At 47.0% G+C, this 21,472-nt stretch overlaps 1 protein-coding gene across 1 annotated transcript in view; it reads right to left on the reverse strand.

The window, feature by feature from the left end:
* Positions 1-21,472, reverse strand: part of SLC24A3 (solute carrier family 24 member 3) — a 497,749-nt gene that overhangs the window by 110,544 nt on the left and 365,733 nt on the right. Inside the window, exons 5-6 of the mRNA XM_039479737.2 lie at positions 17,460-17,544; positions 16,975-17,078 (exon numbers count right to left, since the gene is read on the reverse strand). Coding sequence (XP_039335671.2) covers positions 16,975-17,078; positions 17,460-17,544 — 189 coding nt within the window. The remainder of the gene's footprint in view (positions 1-16,974; positions 17,079-17,459; positions 17,545-21,472) is intronic.

Raw genomic sequence — 21,472 nt, forward strand, 5'->3', positions numbered from 1 at the left:
AGAGGATCCAATGAGAAAGCCACTAGGTTGGTGTCCAGGAGAAAGATCTGTGGGGAGTCTGAAGAATCAGTTTCAACTGGGGATCAGGGCAGGAGAAGGAGGCAAGTCCCACGTTATGGGTTCTCAAACATATCTGTGAGTTGACTTCTATTTCTGGTGGCTTCCTTGAAGATAACCATCTGACCCCATTCACACGTCCACCTCTTAATTCACAGAGGGGCCTGAGGGGCTGCAGAGGGGCAAGGGTTGACAGGTATACCAGGTGTGAGGCATGGCTTGGTCGCACACTGCCCACATATACACTGGAGTGACCAAAGCAGAACTGTGGGGTTCAAGTCCTAGTTTGACAGTTCTTCACTGTGTGGACTTTCACACCCTGTTGAGACCACCAGTTCATTCACCGGCAAAATGAAGGATTATTGCACCTCCTGGTTTCTGACATCCTTCTATGCCATGGGCATTCTCCTCTGGCTCATGACCTTCCCTTGCCTTCTTCCCTCTGCATCCTCAGTCCCGTAAGTCCCTGCTTTTCTGATCTCCCTCCTACATATAAGGGACGCACAAATGCTTCCTATTTATATTTATGCGCAAAGAAGAGGTTACTTCCTTGAGTTTAAAAATTCACTCAGCAAAGTCAGATGAATATCATTTGCAAAGCAGTCATCCAGATTCAAATTTAGTGAGAGGTTTTAGAGCTTTACTGGAGCTTAAAATCCCCTGCTTAAAATTTTTGTGTTTTTGCATTTCAGCATCAAACATTTTTAAACGCCCTGAGCTATAAAATAAAAAAACAAAATCAATACCAACTGCCATTATTTCTATGGGCACTGCCTGAGCCAATGTCAACCAGAATCATTCCTGCCATAAAAAGAGCTCATTTAAATGATATGTCATCCTTCCCCACATTGGAAGCCTCCAGCGCTCAGGAAGCAGTCACTAGAACATGACAAGGCGATGCGCATTGGTGAGTGGCATGATCACGTGGAACAGGCAGGTAGGGATGTTGGCCTCACCTGCACCCCTGGGTCATTTTCAGGGAGAGGAATCTATTGAGCACAGTTTAGGGTGTGCTGCTACAGGCCCTGATGGAGAGGAAGACTGGCAAACTAGCTAGTCCAGCCAGCTTTCTTTTGCTCTGCTGCTCACGCTGGCCAAATAGCAAGTCCAGCTGGGGGATATCATGAGGCCTAAGCTGAGGATGTTTCCAGGCTGTTAGAATAACTGTTGCCAGGCTAGGAATTCAGGGCTGGGTGTCAGAACTGGCTTCAGAAGTGGGTGCAGTCATTCAGAGCAGGGAGGACAAGGTAGGTGCAGCCTCTTCCCTTCCAGTCTCCCCAAACTTCTTGAGTGGAGTCAGGAAAAAAAAAAAAAAAGCAGTCTGATAAGTATACTTTGTTTTTCTTTTCAATGCTATTAAATTTTATTAGTTTTCTTTTGGTTTGGCAAGTTTGATGGGTTGATTCATGGGGAAAACTGAAGCTTAAAAATGCAGTGGTTGTGACTTTCTGGGGAAGATGTTGAAAATCAGGTCACTAAAGAGACTCCATGGGTACATGTAAGAAAGCCTATGCTGAATTAAAAAGACAGCACGTGTTATGGCTCTGGATGAACAAATATAGGGATAATTGATATGGCAGGGTTGTGGGGTTGACATTCATCTCTCGATAGCAGTCAATATAAATTCTAAGAATCGTAAGAATCAGTCGACTTCAGCTTCAGAAACTCATATGTTGAGACTACAAGGATGCATTTTATAAAGAAAAGAAAAACCTCTTTTGCAGAGAAAGCTTACTAGAAGTCTTAATTGGAAACAGACTATTTAGCCAGTGAATATAAGTGATTTAAAAAAAAAATCACAAGAGAAAGAACTGGAAATAAACACAGTGTAAAAGCCTTTAGACATTAGACAGCCGTGATTAAACTGGGTGAGGATGGAGCTTTCATTAAATCTGATCAATCCAACACTTTATACAAATGGAGAAAATAATCTCTTTGCTTGATCTTTGACCATCCCACACTCTCTGGGAGTTCCCCAAATCTAGGACCACTCAAGGATTGAGATGAGGCCAACGTGTTTTTTTCCTAATTGAACTCTTGTACTTTCAAACAGCATGAACCATGGTCAGACCGAGTGTTCCAATACTAAAATGGGATGGAAGGGAGACGGTCCGGAGTGAGGGTGGCGAATGCTAAAGCCTGGGACCCGCTAATCAAAATGGTCACCCTGTAAAAGGGGAATGCTGACAGCCTGCGGAAGGAGGATGAGATGTAGAACAAGATAATGAGAAGTCGGTTCAGCCTGACCACCTGCATAATCTCTCAGGAATGGAACAAAGGCTGAGGGACTGTGGGGTGCTTTGAAATGAGGACGCTGAGCTCCGGAGAGAGGAGGGTAGGCAGAGGGCGATGGTGGAAATTCCTCAGAGCCTGCAGTGGTTGGGTGGGGGGATTTGAGCCAACACCCAAAGGCATCCAGGGCTCTGGTAGAGGCTCACACTTGGGTCATGTTTTCGATGCTTGTTCCATAACAATAAGCTGGTTTAGAACTACTGAGCACGTTCAGAGATCTAGGTTAACACCTGGGGTTCTGACTCCTTTCCACTCTCTGTGATTTCTCACTGCTCTCAAGGACTGTGAGTTCCTAATAATTGTCCTAGTTGCAGCTAAACTGCTCACCAATGATGCAAGACCCTCCACCCAGCCGTGCCTAGCCCCTAGCTTCTCCCAGGACCCTGCTCTCCAGCAGCAGGGATCTTTTTTCTGCTCCCCTAACCGAGTCCTTCCATTCCTGCCTTATGGCTTTGGAGTGGGAGTTCACTCTTCCTGGAATGTTCTAGGTCTTCACATGGCTCCACCTTCATACCACTAGGGTCTCAGCCCGGAGATTCCCTCCTCAGAGACGCCTTTGTTCCCTTCCCATCCGTGGTGGCCCACGCCAGCCTCTCACTCCCACTAGGCCCTGACGTCACCCTGTTTTACTCTCTTCACACTCCTACCTGAGATTACCTTGCTGATTTTATTTTTTCTTACTGATCATCTCCTTTCCCTCTGCTAGCACAGAAGCACTTCGAGAGCATGGGTCTTTCCTATCTTGATCACCATCATATTCCAAAGCCCTAGAACTGTCACTCAGAAGATACTTTCCGATGGAGTAAGTGACTGGACCACACTGTGCTGTCTGGGGATTGCAGACACCTCTGCTGCCCTTCATGATGTAATAGCACGGCAGCCTTGAGCTTTCTTTTGAAGTCCTTACAGACACATGTGAGTGATGGGGCTCAGTGCAGACCCAGGGGTAGCAGAGGCTACTATTGCTCCGTGGCTCTCATATGCACCAGCTCGGTGTGCACCAGGATGCCAGGACAGCTGCAGGTGGCACCCCTGGAACACATAGCCTTTTTTTTTTTTTTTTTTAATGATACGTCCATACTGTGGCTCCAAGGCCAGCAATAGACAGTACACTTAGTTCCAAATGAACAATGAATTTAAGGAATAACAATAAAAAAGAACTGAAGGGAAAATATGTACCCAGACTCTGATAGTTACGGGAAACCTCTTCTTTCTTCTGATGGAGAAAAGACTTCCTGCTTTCAAACAACTGCCAAGTGGTTTGACAACAGCCAGCCTGCTGGGCAAACAGGTGTTCAGACTCAGGAGGGATTTGATCACAAATAGGAAGTAATTCTGGGCTATTTATGGAGTCCATTGATTCTATCTCTGATGGGCCCACTTGATACGTGAGCACCAAGAGCAGGCATACAACCTCAGAAATAGCCATCACCAGCCCCCATTCCACACAGAGCTCTTTTCTTTGGGAAAGGAGAGAAATTAGGGTACACAAAGTGGAAGATGCCAAAATTCAGCATATGCCATCACCCCCTGCCTGACCCCACAGCTGCATCTGTTCAGTGGGCAGCTGCTGTGGTGTGGCCAGGACTACCCAGACCAAAACCCCCACAAAAGTTAAGCTAGGACCAGGGAATTTCTGAGTCAGGTCCAACTCCGGTCAAATCAGGGCCAGAGACTCAATTACGTGTAAGGATTTGTTTGCTTCTAAATCTCACTTGGAGCTCTGGTAGATGAACTTTGGTTCCATGACTAGTACCATGCTGTGTGATTTCAGGACTTTAAAGAGGGCAACCATTCCAGAGAGACTGAAACCCTGACCTGTTTTGCTAGGACTTAGCTCCACATGCACCGGGCATGTGCCAGCCTCTTCCTAAGCAATCTTGCTCAGCCGAACCACACTGCAGGTGTGATAAGCCCACCTCGGCTGGCTGATGCCTCCAGTGGTAGCAGAAAGGGGTGTGCTTGCAGGACATGTGGCTGGCTTTCAACTCCCCACATACCTGTCTGCTGACTCATTATTGCCGAGAGAGAGCCAGGGACTCCCGTGCCTTTGCCATCTGGTTTGGACAGGCCTCCTATGGACAGAGCCATAAGCAGGGATTTCATGTATATGATGAGAGACCCCTTTAGATCTTGATGCTTGTGAAGAGGGAGTTCTCAAGCCAAGCCATGCTTAGCATGGGGACTCTCTTGATAGATATATAGTATATATCTTTTGGAAAATATATAATAGTATACTGTGTGGTACAGCTTGGATTCTAGAGTTGGCTAGACCTGGGTTGGAAGTTTGGATTGGACATTTCCTACCTGGGTGAAACTGAAAGCTGTTGTTTCAAAGTTTCAAAGAGGCCCAAGCATCTGTCTGGGTAAGGGAGAAGGGAGGTTTTTTCTGAAGTCATATCTTTACAGCAAGATAAAAGGGGGCCTTATGTGTGGACTAGGTGGGCAAAAGCTCTCCCGAGCCATCCACCGGCACCAAGGCTGATGAGCTACATCTCTGATTTTTCATCTGTAAAACAAGGACGAGGATAGTACTTTTTGCAGGGGACTCGAGAGGATTAAATAAAATAATGTACGTAAAGAACACAGAGTAGTACCTAGGAGTCATCAATACATGTTGGGGTTAATAATAATAATAACTTATTTATTTTGTTAGAGACAGAGTTTTGCTCTTGTTGCCCAGGCTGGAGTACAGTGGTGCAGTCTCGGCTCATTGCAACTTCCACCTCCCGGGTTCAAGCGATTCTCCTGCCTCAGCCTCCTGAGTAGCTGGGATTACAGGCTACCAACCAACCCGGCCCGCCAACCACACCCAGCTAATTTTCGTATTTTTAGTAGAGACAGGGTTTCACCATTTTGCCCAGGTTGGTCTCGAACTTTTGACCTCAGGTGATCCACCTGCCTCGGCCTCCCAAAGTGCTGGCATTACACGCGTGAGCCACTACACCTGGCCAATAATAATAATAACCTGAAATTAATGCTACTGTTACTCCTATTACTATTTCAATTATTAGCAGTAATAGGAGTCTTAAACATTAACTTGCACCCCTCTTTTCTGGAAACACCGGCACTGCAGAACAGAGCCAGCCAAGAGGCTATGCATGGAGGGACTGAAGAGACCAGGCTTGCAGGCATCTCAGACCCACCCAGCCAGCTTGTAGCATGGCCGGGAACTTTCTGAAGTCCCAGAAGCCCTTACGTGAAGCAAGTGTCAGCACCATGCTGAGAAAGGTGCTCTCTACGGAACAACTAGAATGGCATTGGTGACTTCCCTGGTTTTGTCAACAGGGCAGGAGTCAGACGGGGGAAGCATGGGTTCACCCTGGGTCTGTGATCTCCACGGGTGAAGGCGGGATGATGCAGATACACAGGTTGTGGGTGTGTTGCTTTTTCTATCCTTTGCCAAGTGTGGATCCCCATATAAAGGGAATTCCAAGTCCTTGAGCTCTTGCCGGCTAGGACAGACCAGGAGACTGGGGCACCAAAGAAACAGGAGACTTCTGAGAGGGCAGCTGCAGAGGCTGAAAATAGACCTGGAGCCTCCGGGCAAGAGGGCCCCATGAAAAAAGTGGGTTGGGATCCCCCCTGCCCCTGCCGCTGCAACCACCAGACAAGCTTCCGTGCCAGGCAACACCCCAAACCAAGGTTTGGCTGGTGGCACAGATAGAGGAGAAGGCGAATGGGTCTTCCAGGTGCTTTACATATGTAAACATATATGAACACCACAACAACCCTATTAGGTAGATATTATTATTACTCCCATTTAGGAGATGAGAAAACTTAGGCACAGCAAGGTTAAGTCACTTCTGAAGTTCATGTAATCAAGATGAGGGGAGGCCAAGATTTGAAAGTGGGCAGTTAGCCTCCAGAACCATATAAACTTAGCCTTGGCCAGGCTCAGTGACTCATAACTGCAATCTCAGTACTTTGGGAGGCAGAAGCGGGAGGATCACTTATGCCAGGAGTTCGAGACTAGCCTAAGCAACATACGGAGACCCCATCACTACACAAAAATTTTAAAAATTAGCCAGGTATGTAGTCCTAGCTATTCAGGAGGCTGAGGTGGGAGGATCACTGGAGCCCAGGAGTTTGAGGCTGCAGTGAGCTATGATTATGCCACTGCACCCCAGCTTGGGGGACAGGTCTCATAAGAAAGCACACACACACAAAACCCACTTAGCTTAGTGCTTGTGTATTATAATACAATATGACTAATATTTACAATGACTCTCTCTGCTTAGGGCCAGAATTGGAGCTGCACATTTTAAACATTTTGCTTCAGTTCAAACTTGTAGAGTAGCATTTCATTAAAATCCGTTTTTATTTATGTGAGATGACAGATGGGCAAACATCTTTTATTGTCATAGAAATTAAGGAGATATATTTGATCATCATATTCTTTTTTGTTTATATGAAATTGCAGAGTAGACTTTTTTGATGGCATTTGAAAGGGCTCTCAGAGGCCCTCCGGAAGCCTTCATATGAGTATGATGACTCATAGTAGGTGTTCTGGGCTTAAATGCCGGGCAGAATTTATGAGGCCAGGGAGGAATGGTGCCTCCTAATGGGGTTTGTCTAGGCCAAGCTGGCAGGGTCTGGAGCTGAAGCTGGGGCCCGGGGAAGCTGGGAGAGCTGGAAGATCAACCCCCACTTGGGTGAAAGCCACATGTTTTCCACCCTGACCTGATTCTCAACTCTGTACCAAACTCACTGAGGCCGTCCCTCAGAAAGATCCCCACAGGGCTTCAACCTGGCCCCTGGACCTTCACAGGTAGCATAAGCCAAGTCAAGCCCTCCAAGGACTCCGAAGCCAACATGTTTCCAAAAAGAAAAGCAGACATTTACGAAGGACAAGCCTGAGCTTTGACTCCGTGGGTCATGGAAGAACCTCCTGGCTGCTCCCCTCTCAAGCTTTCCTCTGTATCCCTGAAACAGAGTCAATTCTTCCCAAGGAGGGTAGATGTCAGGAACAGAATGGGCTGAACAAACTCATCAGGAGGAGGGAAGGTGAGTCTTCCTGTGCTTTGTGCTGCAGAGCGTCCCAGCCCCAGAGCATAATGGTGTCAGGAAATGGTATTGGCAAGGCCTCAAATTCCATTTAGTCCCACACCACGTTTCAGTCCCTGCAACGTTCCATAATGATCATGCATAAACGTAGCTCAGAATAGAGTCTCAGCGTCTTACAGGAGGCAGCATCTTATTTTCCACTCGGAGATGAACACCTGGGTAGCCGGGCTCAGCACTATCAGGTGTTCTAAACCAAACAGGCCCAAGGACACGTCACACACACAGTATTCCAGATGCGCGGGAGGGGCTGTGGGACGGACTAGGGTGGCCTCCTCCTCCATCTGGGAGTCGTGTTCTTCTAGGACCCCCAGGACCGGAGTCCTTCTGCCCTGCTTTGCTCCACTGACTCATGTGTGCCCCACAGAAATCAACAAATTCTGGAATCAAATTGCTTTGTTCTGTGTCCCAGCTCTGCCATTCCTGGATGTGTGGCCTGGGGTATGTTTCTCAACCTCCCTCTCTGGGCTCTATTTTCTCATCTGTACAATGCAGAAAGCACAGCCTACACCATGGGGTTGATACAAAGATTAAATGAGTTCATGCATATGATTTCACACCGACTCAACTGAGTTCCCAGTAACAATTAGCTATTTGTATGGAAACTGTTTTTAATTAAAAATAAAAATAGTAACTGGAGTGTGTGTGTATGTATGTGTGTGTGTGTGTGTGTGTATATATATATATATATATATATATATATATATATTTAAATTTTTATTTATTTTAAGAAAAGAGTCAAGCACGAAGATGCTGTGGGAGTCAGGGACACACGTGTTTAGAAGTTGCATGTTGCAGTAATCAAAGACAGAGCAAGAGAGTGGAAAAAGGGAAGTTTACTGTATAATGACCAAGATCTTAAAATGACGAAGGGCCGGGGTTTAATGTTGTCTAACAGCTGTACCCACGCCTTGAGTCTCCCAGCTGCTGGTACCGCACCAAGTGCCCTAATTCTAATTTTCCATGCCCCAAGTGCAGCCACAATTCCACTGTGAGGAAAAAGTCACAGGTAAATGAAGCACACTGAGGCCAGTGTGCTTATTCTTTCTCATCTCCCAGGGAATCGCAGTTCATGCATATCCACCGTAGGGAAGGGAAGACGGAGCTCATCCTCCCTGCCACGCACAAGGTAAGTCAACCCCTTCGCTGGGTCAGGGGAGGGAGAGCCCCGGTCAACCTCCTCAACCCAATCTTACTTTGCCAGTCAAAGCCAGACATGTGGCACATGAGCCCTCCCACTGCCCTAGATGGTCTGCACACCATCTGGAAAGGTTAATGGCATTTGTTTCTTTCTCACTTGGAGATTCAGGCTCAGGTCCAGGCTCCAGGTTTCCATTCAAATGCAGAGTTAGATTTCCCCTGCAGGAAAGAGCAGCTGCATCAGGAGGTCACAAATGTCTTACTTCACAAAAAATAATAATAAAAAAAAAACCCAAAAGATTGGCCTAGAATAAAAAGAATTTGACCAGAAAAATGTTCTGTCATATGAAACAAATCCCAAAAACACCCCCCAAGCTTTACTTTGGTTGTGTCCATCACATCTCCATTTTAAGATTGCAAATTCAATATTGAAGGGATACACTTCACTCCCATGTTTGTTGCAGCTCTGTTCACAATAGCAAAGGTATGGAGTCAACCTAAGTGTCTGCTAATGGATGAACGGGTAAAAATGCATCATAGACATGCAAGGGAATCCTATTTGGCCAGAACAAAGAATGAAATCCTGTCATCTGCAGCAACATGGTTGGAACTGGAAGTCATCATGTTCAGTGAAAGTAAGCCAGGCCCAGAAAGATAAATATCTCATGTTCTCATTCACATGTAGAAGCTATAAAAGTTAATCTCATGAAGGTATAAAGTAGAATGATGGATACCAGCAACCGGGAAGAGTGTGGGGTGAGGGGAGATGAAGAGAGGTTGGTTAATGGATACAAACATACAACTGGGTAAAGAGAATAATTTGTAATATTTGATGGCAGAGTACGGTGACTGCAGTGAACAACAATGTATTGTATATTTCAAAACAGCTAGAAGAGAGGACTTGAAATGTTCCCAACATGTAGAAATGATAGATACTTAAGGTGACAGACACTCTAAATACCCAGATTTGATTATTATATAGTCTATGCATGTCCCTACTAAAAATACATGGTGGCAGGCACCTGTAATCCCAGCTACTCAGGAGGCTGAGGCAGGAGAATCACTTGAATCCAGGAGGCGAAAGTTGCAGTGAGCCGAGATTGCGCCACTGCACTCTTGCCTGGTCAACAGAGTAAGACTCCAACTTAAAAAAAAAAAAAAAGTCTTTGCCAAGGATACAGACAGTGAGTTTCAGGAGGTGAACATTCCTTCCAGTAATTTTCATGGTGCTCCTTGAAAGTGAGTTTTAAGAGAAACATGAAAATTACTCATTTTCAAGGAGCATCGTGAAAATTACATGGAAGGAGTACTCAGCTCTGAGCACAAGAGGCTCCTGCTTTTCTCTTCATATTTCTGGAACGATGCATCTCAGATGCACCCAGGTGTACCATACTAAAGGGAAGTGATTGCTTCATTTTCTTTACCCCATTGCAGAGTGCTGGTTATGAGTACCTCTCTTGCAAACTCAAATCCAAGCAACAGAGTTAATACGACATTGCCATGATCAGTCTAAATCATTTCTAATGGCTCTACCCACTATTGATTCAGCCTTGGAAATAAATGTGACAGGGCTCAGAGGAGTGCTTGGTCGAGTGTGATGATTTAGAGACTGCCAGGACAACAGAATAAGAAGAAGACAAAACCCCTGATTAACAAATAGGCAAAGATTTCAACAGACTTTTCACCAAAGAGGGTGGCAAAGAAGCCTGTTAAAAGATGTCCCACATCACGACTCGTCAGGGAAATGCAAATTCAGACCACAGTGAGGTGCCATTTGTGTTCACTGGAATGGCTAAAATTCAAACAAAGTGAAGCAATAGTGATCATACTAAGTGCTGGTGATGATGTGGGGCGCCTGGAATCCCACATGTAGGTGGTGAAAATACAAACGGTTAGCCATTTTGCAAAGCTGTTTGGTGGTAGTTTCTTACAAACATACTTAGCACACAACCCAGTAATCCCACTCCGGGTTATTGACCTGAAAGAAATGAGAGCATATGTCTACACCAAGACCTAGAGTGAATCCGTGTGCATTTTGTCCTTTGTGTTACACCATCGCAGGGAAAGCAGACATTGAGGCAGCACAGGATATTACACAGGTTTTGTCCTGTAGTCATTTTTCTCTGCTTTTTATAATAAATCAAAAACTGTGTATGTGGGGTGGAGTGATTAGATTCTTAGCTCTGGAGGGAAGGGAGAAATGCTGCATGATTCTTGATTAACCTAAATCAATTGAGTAACTAGTTCCTTTGCCACAATGATTGGGTTCAGGGATGCTCAGGTGCCCTGAGCTGGCCCAGTCAGAGTTTTGTCTGATGATGTTATGTGGAGGTGGGGAACGAGGTGTTGTGGCCAAGGAGACATTATCTTTCTCTTTCCTGGCAATGTGGTATGTGTATATGAGACCTGAAAATGCTACAGCTATTTTATGCTATTAAAACAAACAAACAAACAAACAAACAAACAAACAAACAAACAAAAAAACTAGTCTGAGGAAGGAAACAGAGGAGATTAGAGATAGAAGAATCACAACAATGGGGCTGAAAGTCCTGATCAAGCCATACCTGATGTTCACCTCCTTTGCATTTTTTCAGAGACACCAATTAATTTTCTTCATTTAAGAAGCCAGTTAGAGTTTGAAATTTTTTTTTTTGGTTACCTGAAACTGAAAGCCTCTGAATTAGTTGAGATGTGGATCTGAGAATGAATCTGATTTCAGGAGATCATAGCAAAGGAGCAGAACAAGCAAGAAACAAGTTATGTGAGCCAAAGTCAAAACTACCACAGAGATCTGGTATGAAGTTTTAGAGGCGATGAAAACAGAGCAGCGCAGAGCCGGCGGGTGGCCTCAGTAGAACTCTGGGTCTGGAACCAACAGCATCTGTCAGGGGATATGAGGTATGGAGCCCGGTCAGGACCTGGCCTCGAGAGGGTGGGGGTGGTTATAGCCAGGGAAAAGAAATTACGAGGCGACAGTGTGGGAGACAGTCTCAGGCAGATGGTCAGTCATAGGACTGGGGTCTTAGGAGGCCTGTCTACCCTGCCTGGACCAGCTGCTGGAGGATGCCTCTCATCCAGGGCCACACTTGGTCTAGGACATGGGTAGAGCTGAGCCTGCAGATGGAGCTGAAGCAGGTGAGCTGCTCTTCTGATTCGGTTGGCATGAGGCTAGGGCTGGGGCTCTGCTTCTAATAGGGACCTGCCTCCTGATGCCACAGCTTGCAGAAGATGCTGGGAGAAACCCAGTTTTACTGGGTGTGATGCAGTTCAGTGGCTGCCCCAGCTGGACCTGACCTTGGCCTTGGTCCACTCCTGCACCACACATTCTGCTCTCCGGTACTCACAGGATCCTGTAAGGGAGCACCTGCCTCCTGGGTGAGGCCTTCTTCTGCACCTGTCCCTTTGGTTTCTCGACAGATTACTCGTTCTCTTCCTTGCAGTTTCATCTCCCTCCCTGGAGTGGCTGTTAGGTCTCCAGCCCCTATTTTTAGGTTTGGCAAAACTACTGATGTGTGGTTTTGAGCCTCCCCTGTCCTCCATCCCGAGCTTCTTGGGGAATCTGGATGTGTCTCAGGATTGGAACAGGGTAGATGGAGTGTAGGGTTTTGTCTGGGGAAGAATAAGCTTGGAATCAAGGTACATGGGGTAAACTGGGCAGTCTGTGGGTCTCCCACTGTGTTTATCAGGTTGAGTCCTCCATCTGTGGTGGAAGCAAAAGCCCAGCTGTGGGAGATGCCCTCTGAGTATAAGAGAAGCTTCTAGTTGCACTGTTTGAGCTAAGTATAATATTAGGTTGGTGCAAAAGTAATTGTGGTTTTTGCCATTGTAAGTAATGACACCTACCTAATACTTTCATCGTTAATCATGGGCTACCATCATTTTGCTGACGTGCCTATTTTATTTGCATTGACCCCAGATCCTACACCCCAAACTTCCAAGGAACATATAAAATCCCAGGCTAAGCACAAGAATGTAATGCTAACATCTGGAGATTTCAAAATCATAGATTCCCCATTTGGAAAGAGACAAAACCCAACACATCATCTACCCTGGATTTTGTGACCACTGATGTGAGCTCAAGTTCAGTCTTAACAACCTCACGATAGACCCTTTGCCATCTGGGGGATACTGAATCCCCCAGTATCTATTATTTCCTTGCCTGTGAAGAAGGATGATACTATCTAAAAACTCAGTGGGTTTATTTCTGCAAATATTTATATAGAATCGAGTGTGGTGCCTGAATGTTGGAGAAGCTTAATAAACAGTAGCTGTTATTTTTAACATGAGAGGTGATTCTTTAAATGCAAGATGGCCTGGCCCTGGACTCTTCATAGTCTGCCTAGTATTAAAGCTTGTGTTTCATCCGAGGGAGCTGAAGATGAGACCCAACAAGTGAATTGTTTTAAAGCCTTTGTCTTGAGTTCATAGCAAATGCATTATGGGTTCACTCATATTTCCCCACATTTACCTTTTTAGGTCCTTTCAACTGTTGCCCCTAGATCTCTTTGCCTGGGGGTTTCCCCTGGGCCCCAAAGTCCTCTCTGCCTGGGACTAGCAAGCTGGAATGGTGGGGAATTAATGTCCCTTAAGAACAGTCTTTAACCAGAGAATGATGGAAGTTGGTGGATAAATAAATACTCCAGCTCCCCTGCCTCCTTACATGAGATAACTTAGCGGCTCTTCCGTTAAACCGTCTTCCAGTTCCCACAGAAGAATTAAATCTCAGTTGCCCACAGTGATAACTGGCTTGCTAACACACTTTTCTCTGCTGCTTTCTCTTCCCTGCCTTCCTTCCCCACTGTCCCGCTAGCATGCCCTGGGATCCCCTTTCAAATCAACTGTTTGCACTAGAGTCCTTGCCTAGAGTCTCCTGGGGACACCCCAATGCAGGCGGATTTCAATTCAGAGGTGCAACCTCTGGGTGCTGCTAGGGTTTGTTTAATCGAGCCAGCATTATCTGAAGAAAGGCAAACCCAGCCAAGATGAGATGGGCCTTGCCAAAGAACATCAGGCACATTTTGAGGATGCCAGTAGAGCTGATGCTGGAGCTCTCCCTTATAAACTGGAGCCATCTGCCGAACTGTAATAACCTGAATGTAAAAGTCCTAACCTGGGATGCAGTTAAGCGGCATAATTTCTGTTTGTGGTTATGCATTTAAATCTTAACATGTTCTGAACAGCAGATTTAAATTTGTAAGTACATTTTTTTACAAAATTGGCATGAAGTCCTTTCAACACAATGTGCAAGTTACATTAGTATGTTGCATCAAGAGCTCAGTGTTTTCTCTTTGTGGTTATTATTCTTTGTTTATAAATAAAGGAAACTTGTAGGACCACAGCCTTGTAAATACCTTGCAGTGATGCCAAGAACCTCTCTATAAGCCACTTTCTAAGAAGCAATTTCCTTTTTGTCCCATAAAACTCCCTAAAGCACCTTAGGCGAACACTGAAGTGAGGGCTATGTTTGCAAACTGCAAATACAGCAGACATTTAATTACACTGAATTCATCAAAACCCTAATTGAGACAGGAACTCAAACCCTATAGCTTAATTACTTTAATTTCAGATGGATAACAGACTTGGTCATGTGCAGCCCTCCATGCTGAAATTCGTAGAGGGAGGCCCACGGGTAATCGCTGGTAATTCTCTCAGCCAAATGAAAGTGCAGATCAACATAAATAAAATGCTAAGTGAGACCCATGATTGGATCTATCAATCGCTTCAATTCCCAATATCCAGCCTTTGCCGTAACATTCTACTGCCCCAGCTCCACCACCTGGGAGGGCTTCTCCTTATGTGAGGCTGGGAAGCTGCAATTTCTTCTTTTCTTCCTCCCATTGATAGACAGCGCAGAAGTAAGTTCCAGTCCTTTGAGATTGTTTTTCTATGAACATCTCCTTATTTTGATTTCCATTTAGAAGACCTTCTCCCTGACTATCCTTTCCCTTCCCACCAAATATCCTGTGTCTGTTAATTAAGAGATGGACACCCTTGACTGTTAGATAATCTCCATCAACTGGTTGGTCAAATTATCACAGTGACCTAGGTGGAATTTGGAGGTGAGAACCCAGGGGTGCGTATTCTGAGCATTGATAATGGTGTCTAACTGAGACTGACTTACCATGTAGAGCAGGTGCTAGTAATGCTGAAATGCTATGGTTCTTCCTGATGGCAACACTAGGGAGTAGATGTGCTTGTACCCACTCTACAGATGAGAAAAATGAGGCTTTGAGAACATAAGTAACTTCTCCAAGGTCCCACAGCAAGAAAATGGCAGAATCAGGATTCAAACCTAGACCTGTCTGATTCCCCAGCCCATGTTCTTTCTAAAACATAATTTTGCTTCCTCTGCAAAGACTTGAAGGATCCCTGAGCTGGATGGCCTTGAAAATATCCAAGTGGGCACAGGACAGGAAAGGCAGAAGGAAAGGCTGACATCCAGAGTCACCGCGTGGACTGCTGCTCCCAACAGTCATGGTTGTGACTTCTGTCCAAGGTTATGTGGGGTTGTGAGCTGACACAGCAAAAACCTCTGGAGGGAGTCAAGGGACAGACACCAGCATTACTGGAGTTCAGGGAGCCCTTTGCCTTTGATGCAGGTGTTCCAGACAAGCTGGGATGGACCGCGTTGCTGATGAGTGATGAGCCACACATGCATCCGAGCCATTTCATAAGTCATTAGTTGTTGAGGCACTGACTAGATGCTCCCCAGTCATTTGTTTTATTTCTCTACATTATCTCTCTGCCTTTGGGCTTGCTTTAGAATCAAGCTTCAGGTACAAATGACTAATGAACTAATGACAACACCAATAACAGCCAGACTAATAACCATACTGCTGATGGTGACAGTGCTAATTAGGAGAGTGCTCACAGCAATAGACTCTTCTGCTGGGTGTGACTGTTCATCTCTGGAGGGCCATGAGCAGGTGTCCCAGGGAGAGGAGAGCCAGGGCAGTGCCAATAGCACCAAAGGCAAAGGCAGAGACTCACTTAAGAAAAAATACGAACTACATTTATGGGAGATTTTAAAAGCACATATTGTGGGTTCACAAAATCTGAGACATGAGCTCACTGACAGAAAGGATGAGAAGAGGGAAAGTATTTAGTCTATGGAGCTGGGCAGAGCTCAGTCACCATGGATAAGCCCCTTCTCCTGATAGAAGGAACCCATCCACCTGCAGGCCCTGGAGCTGACTCCTGATGAGATCCAGATGCCCTTCTGGCATGTCACCAGAAAGCAACTGATACACCAGGCAATCCAGACAAATCAATAGGCGTGAAGATGTGGGGAGTTAAAATGGGCAGTGGAGAATGCAATGGTGCAGCAAGGGTCTCCTGCATGGAGACCCTTGAGTCTGCGTCAGTGGAATGGGCAGCATGGGGTGCCCCTTGCCACTGCTGTGAGGTGAAGGGCCTGGCAAAGCATGTGGAGAAGGCTGCTCTGGGGCTCTCTGCAGCCTCCTGACCCAATCAGCTGCTTCTAGCAGAACAGTGCACTGTTCATATCAAGGCTGCTGATGGAGTGATTAGGATCAATGGGTTGCTTGATATTGTATGTGGGGTAGCCTGCGTGAGCTTTCAGAAGTGGCTTGTACTAGAAGATACACAAAGTTGTGAGCATTTGGGCAGAGACCTTAGGGTTGTGTTGTTTCTGAATAAAATTTCTTAGAAGAAATTTAGGATATCAGAGTGGGCAAAACAGTTACAAACCCTGCAAACAAGCATCCAGGCACTGTTGTAGCGTCCTGCAGGCTCTGCACAGAGCCACCCATGCACTGGCTCCTGAGCACCTACCCCAAACTTTCCAAAGCATACACCGGCATTCATAAAGGACACAGACCCCAGGACACTCCCTGGAAGTGGTATCATCTCTCTAGGTAAACTGCAGGCTTGCAAAGCCCTTCATGAATGAGCCCAAAGGCACACTATAACAAACAGAGAAATGAATGCTCTAACAAGGTCAAACAAGGTTAGGCTGTGTCCTAAACCATGATGACTGCACTTTCGTTTAGCAGATTCTCATGTATTCTCATTGTGTTTAGCAGATTCTCATGTATTCTATTTCCACTGGGAGAAAATCATACCTACAATTGAATTAAACCATTCTAGTTCAGATCAGTAACATCAAAATGAGTGTGACACCCTTCAGATTGTAACCCACATCTTTCAGGCTGATTAATTGTTTACGTGGACCTGAGCATTCTGTATTCCATTAACATGGAGAGCAAGTAATGGTGGATTACCAGTTTCCACTTCCAGCTGGGCCAGCCTCCTGGGATGTGAGGTCCCAAATCACTGCTGCCCAAACCACTGGGCCCAGATGCAAGTTGTGCTCCAGCAAGGCAGTCCCCTGCCTAAACTCCATGCCTCCTTTTTCCCAGATGTCACATTTTGCCATCACAAAGAAGCCGCCAGACTTACCTGCCCAGCAAAGAGCCCGCAGACACCAATGATGCACAGGATGTTGAATACCGCTGAGCCCACGATGGTGCCAACTCCCACGTCGCCTTTGGTGATGAAGACCCCTGAAACACAGATCCCACATCAGCCTGGCTATTGTGGCCCTACTGCATTACAAGGTGGGCGTGGGGGACCTCTCATAAGCGTTAGATTGTTCTCAGAATCTACAGGAAACAGCTGAGGGGTGGAGAGAGCTTTCTAATCTACAGAGGGATCACTGCTGCACAGGAGCCTGGTGGGCTCGGGGGCTGGGACAAGTTCATGAACAGTGAAAGCATCACTTAAATAAAACAACAGCAGATGGGAGGCTGATGCTCTCCTCGTTGAGGCCCCTGAATTATCACTGCCTGTGAATGGCAGATAATCTTGATCTGGAGACATCTGTTCCCAGAGCCCTTTTCCTTCAGACAGTGAAGGGCTGAGATGTCCCTCAGGCTGTCACCTACCTATGACCGATGTGAACAGCTCTGGGGCCGAACTGCCCGCCGCCATGAATGTGGCCCCAGCCACATCTTCACTGAGGTGCAGGCGCTACAGAGGAGCAAAGACAAAGCACAGGTGAGTTGGCATTCCACCTGGGAAGAGAGGTGACCATGACACCTGAGAATCCAAGCCCTGAGAAGCAAAGCCTGGGGCTTCAGTGAGAGCAGGACCGATGGGGTCTGGGGCTCGTGCTTAGTACCCCTCAGCCTCCTTCTCCTCACAGAGCCCAGCCACTGCTGACCCAAAGCTCCTCTCAATGTCCTCCTCAAGGGGCAGGATTGGGGAGGGAACTGCATGTCCTTATGAGCTAAAGCCTCTTAGGAAGATCTAGGGGTCTTCAACCCAATCCCCCCAGGGTCTGTGCAGAGGACAATCAGGAGTGGAGTGGACCATGGGAGACCACAGCAGGAGGTGGTGTGTAGGTGTGAGGCATGACGGGGGCATTCACCTCTTTTCTATGGGCAGCATTACCCAGTTCCCTCAGTGTGGCAGATTTTCTGATTTTTAAGAGATGCTGATAACCCAGACTTTCATGCAGCACTTCCTGATATTTGCAATACTGTGATGATCTCAGGCTAAATGAGGCTCGTGGTAACCAGTTTGTGAGTCTTTAGGCGGTTACGGAGGCATGTGGGCATGTGGGTGTGGGAATCACGCTCCTGAAATCTACTCCTCTTCCTTGAGGCAATCTGGAAACCCTGGGATAGGAGAGTGGGAGTGGGGGCTTGAGGCATCAGCCAGGTTACCCTGTTTGTTAAACCAAAAGGTGATTTGGAAGAAGACAAGGCAATGATACAGTAGAGGCTGGTTAGCAGGTTTTGCACTTCTGCATTCAGTCACGACCCAGAAAATATGCTGCTGGTTGCCACTGAATAGCCAGTTCTCTCCTGGCAGTCCAGTTAAGAGATGCCAAACTTGAGTGACATCTTCCTCTTTCCAGTGGCACCAACAGCTGCACTTCCTTGCTCAGCCATAGAGGGGCAGTGTAGCCTTGGTGTAGGTCACCGGCGTCCATTGACTGACCCACAGTTGACTGCAGGAGGAGCCCTAATTGAGAATTTTGATCTAGGATCCTGGGTCCCTTCGCTGTCAGCTGGACAGCTAAGCTTCACATGGGATGGTGAGCACACCCTAAGATGGAGGCGTGGATACCGCCAAGTTACAAGGTGTGGCTGTGAGGGGTCCCCAAGCAGCCCTGCCCCACGGAGCTAAGAGTCTGTGAGCGAGGTAGCCTGACCCACAGCGCGCAGCTCCCTGTGTGGTTTGCCAAGGCCTGCCAGGAGGTGGGAGCCGCGCGTTGCTGTGGTTCTGTCCTGCTGGGGTATTAGTTGCGCGTGCAGACCTTGGGTTCATGTCCAATTCCCCTCGCTCCTCTGCCAGCCAGTTTGTTTCTTCCTCAGTATCTTCTTAAACCTCTGCATCATCCTGCACTCACAGCCCTGGCAACATCTCACAGGACTCTGGTCTTCTTGCCTCTGGACTCCTATCTACCATGACAGAGCCCTCAAAAGCCATCCCCAGCTCCCTCCAGAGCTTTGAATAATTCCTAAAGCCCAGCCTGGCAGGCAGGGCTCCCCGCATGCTGTGCAGGTCCCCATTCTCCCTGTCTCAGTTCTGTGGCTCAGACTTTCTCTTACCAAATACCCTTCCTGGAAATACTTGGCCACGGACACCTCCCCTCTAAGGGCTGCTCTAACCCTGCCCCGGCACAAACCCTTTCCTGATCTCTTCCTAACTCCATCTTTCGCAGCATCAACCTCTCCTTCCCCCACTCTCTCTCTGCACTTCTGCACCTGCTAATTCCCCGCCACTTCCTCCAGGCCCCTGTGGATATTACCCTGCAGCTGCTCTGCAGCTAAGAGCGCTGGGATGGCATGGGACACGCTGCGTGTGCAACAGTCTCTCCCAGCCCCTGGCACAGAGTTTGGTCCAGGCAGAGTCAGCTTAGTGCTAATGTCAGAGGGGTGAGGAGTGTTCCAGACCTATTGTCACATCCTCTGCTGCTCAAACGTCCCACTGCTGTCCAGGAAGCCTCCACATGGGTCCCAAACCCTCCCACCCTCCCCATCCAACCTCATCTTCCCTAGAAGATCCTCTGCTCGTCCCAGGGCTGCCACCTCATGGTCTTTGGGGATGACAGGCCTGTCCCCTCTCTGAGCTTTGGTTCACGTTCCCTCTTCTTGGAATGCCTCTCTCCTTTCCCGCCCTCAGTGCAGCTGAGTCTGTCTACTGTGGCCTATGGGACTTCTCTAAACTCTGGAGACCCTCTCTGCATGTCCTGCAATTATATCTCCTGGCTCTTGAATATCTAGGGGTTGTCATTTCACACAAGGAGAAAGTGAGGTCCAGACAGGGGGAAGGGCTCGCTTGGAGCAGGTGCTTTGCGAGCGCCAGGGCCTGACCCCGGTTTCAGCTCCCAGATCGTCGCCTTTATCTCCTTCTCTTTCCCCCATTTTCTTTTCCTTTTCCCAAACCCCACATTTTTTCTGCATTGAACTTTAAAGTATTTGAGACTGAACGAGAAACTGCCCTGACCTCCAAACAGTGATTTGTTGAACAGTGTGGATTTCTCTCCCCACTCATCTTTCACAAAAGCTGGAAACAGCATCCTTCTGTTTTTCTGCCCCACTCCCAGTTTTAGTCTAGGAGCAACCGTGAAATACACAATATCAAATCACTAAAACGTGATTAGGGAAAGCACAGGCAGTAAACAGAGTCTGGGGCAGAGAAGCCCGGGAGGCCGCTGCCAGTGGACCCACGCCATGATCCTCTCATCCTGTGAGAAAGTGTAACTCCAGGGAGTATTGATCTCACGTCTCTTAGAAGATGTAAACATGTCAGGATCTCTAAATATATGTAAACTCTGACCTCAGCCCACCCGCCATTCACAGACATAACGTTTCCCCAGCAATTAAGGTTGTTTAAGGCCCATGGAGCCAACATTGTCTTTATAGGAGACAGGCACAGGGCACCCTGTCTTGTTATACAAAGCTTGCTTATAAGACCAGACTCCGGGTGGGAGCGGGGAGAGCCCGGGAAAGGGTGGTTGCTCTTCTGTGCCTACTCCTCCGGTATGGCTGGGGTTCTGGGCAGTGCAGCCAGTTCTAACAACACCATGCCCTGGTCCAGGCTGGTCTCTGGATAGTGGAGTAGCAAAAAGTCTGAAGACTTGGAACTTAGGCTGACTTGGGCTCAAACAGTGAGTCTATCCGTTGACCCAGGGCAAGTTGCTCAATGTCGCTAAGCTCTGGTTTCCTTGTTTGTAAAGAGGGGATACTATCAGTCACCTGGCAGAATTCTTGAGATGATTAAAGACAAATACACATAGTCACATGACATTGCTTAGTGACTGAACCATATCAGGGATATAGTAAAATAATACCCACCCATTAAACATTTCTTTCCTTTTCCTCCTTTTATAACGTTTTTGTTAAAAGACTGACCCCTGGCTGGGCGTGGTGGCTCATACCTGTAATCCTAGCACTTCGGGAGGTCAAGGCGGGTGGATTGCCTGAGCTCAGGAGTTCGAGACCAACCTAGGCAACATGGTGAAACCCTGTCTCTTCAAAAATACAAAAAATTATCGGGGCATGGTGGTGGGCCCCTGTAGTCCCAGCTACTCGGGAGGCTGAGGCAGGAGAATTGCTTGAACCCAGGAGGCAGAGGTTGCAGTGAGCTGAGATGGTGCCTAAAAAAAAAAAAAAAGACTCACCTCTGCCCTCTTTTTCTGTCATTTTCTGGGCTTTGATTGCCTCCCCCTACAAGGGCGTGGGTATTCACAGGTTCTGTGGATTTCCTCAACTGAGTAGAACACATGCTGACTATTGTACTGACATTTCCAGAGCATAATTCTGATACTCATACCAAAAAAGTTGCATGGGAAAGAGAGAGAGTTGTTTTGCTCTGCATTAAGAGTAAACAACCAAATGGTGGTATTTCAGAGATCACAAAGGACTCCAGCTACAGGTGAGGAACA

Source organism: Saimiri boliviensis, chromosome 9 (genome assembly GCF_048565385.1).
Source record: "Saimiri boliviensis isolate mSaiBol1 chromosome 9, mSaiBol1.pri, whole genome shotgun sequence".
Lineage (NCBI taxonomy): Eukaryota > Metazoa > Chordata > Mammalia > Primates > Cebidae > Saimiri > Saimiri boliviensis.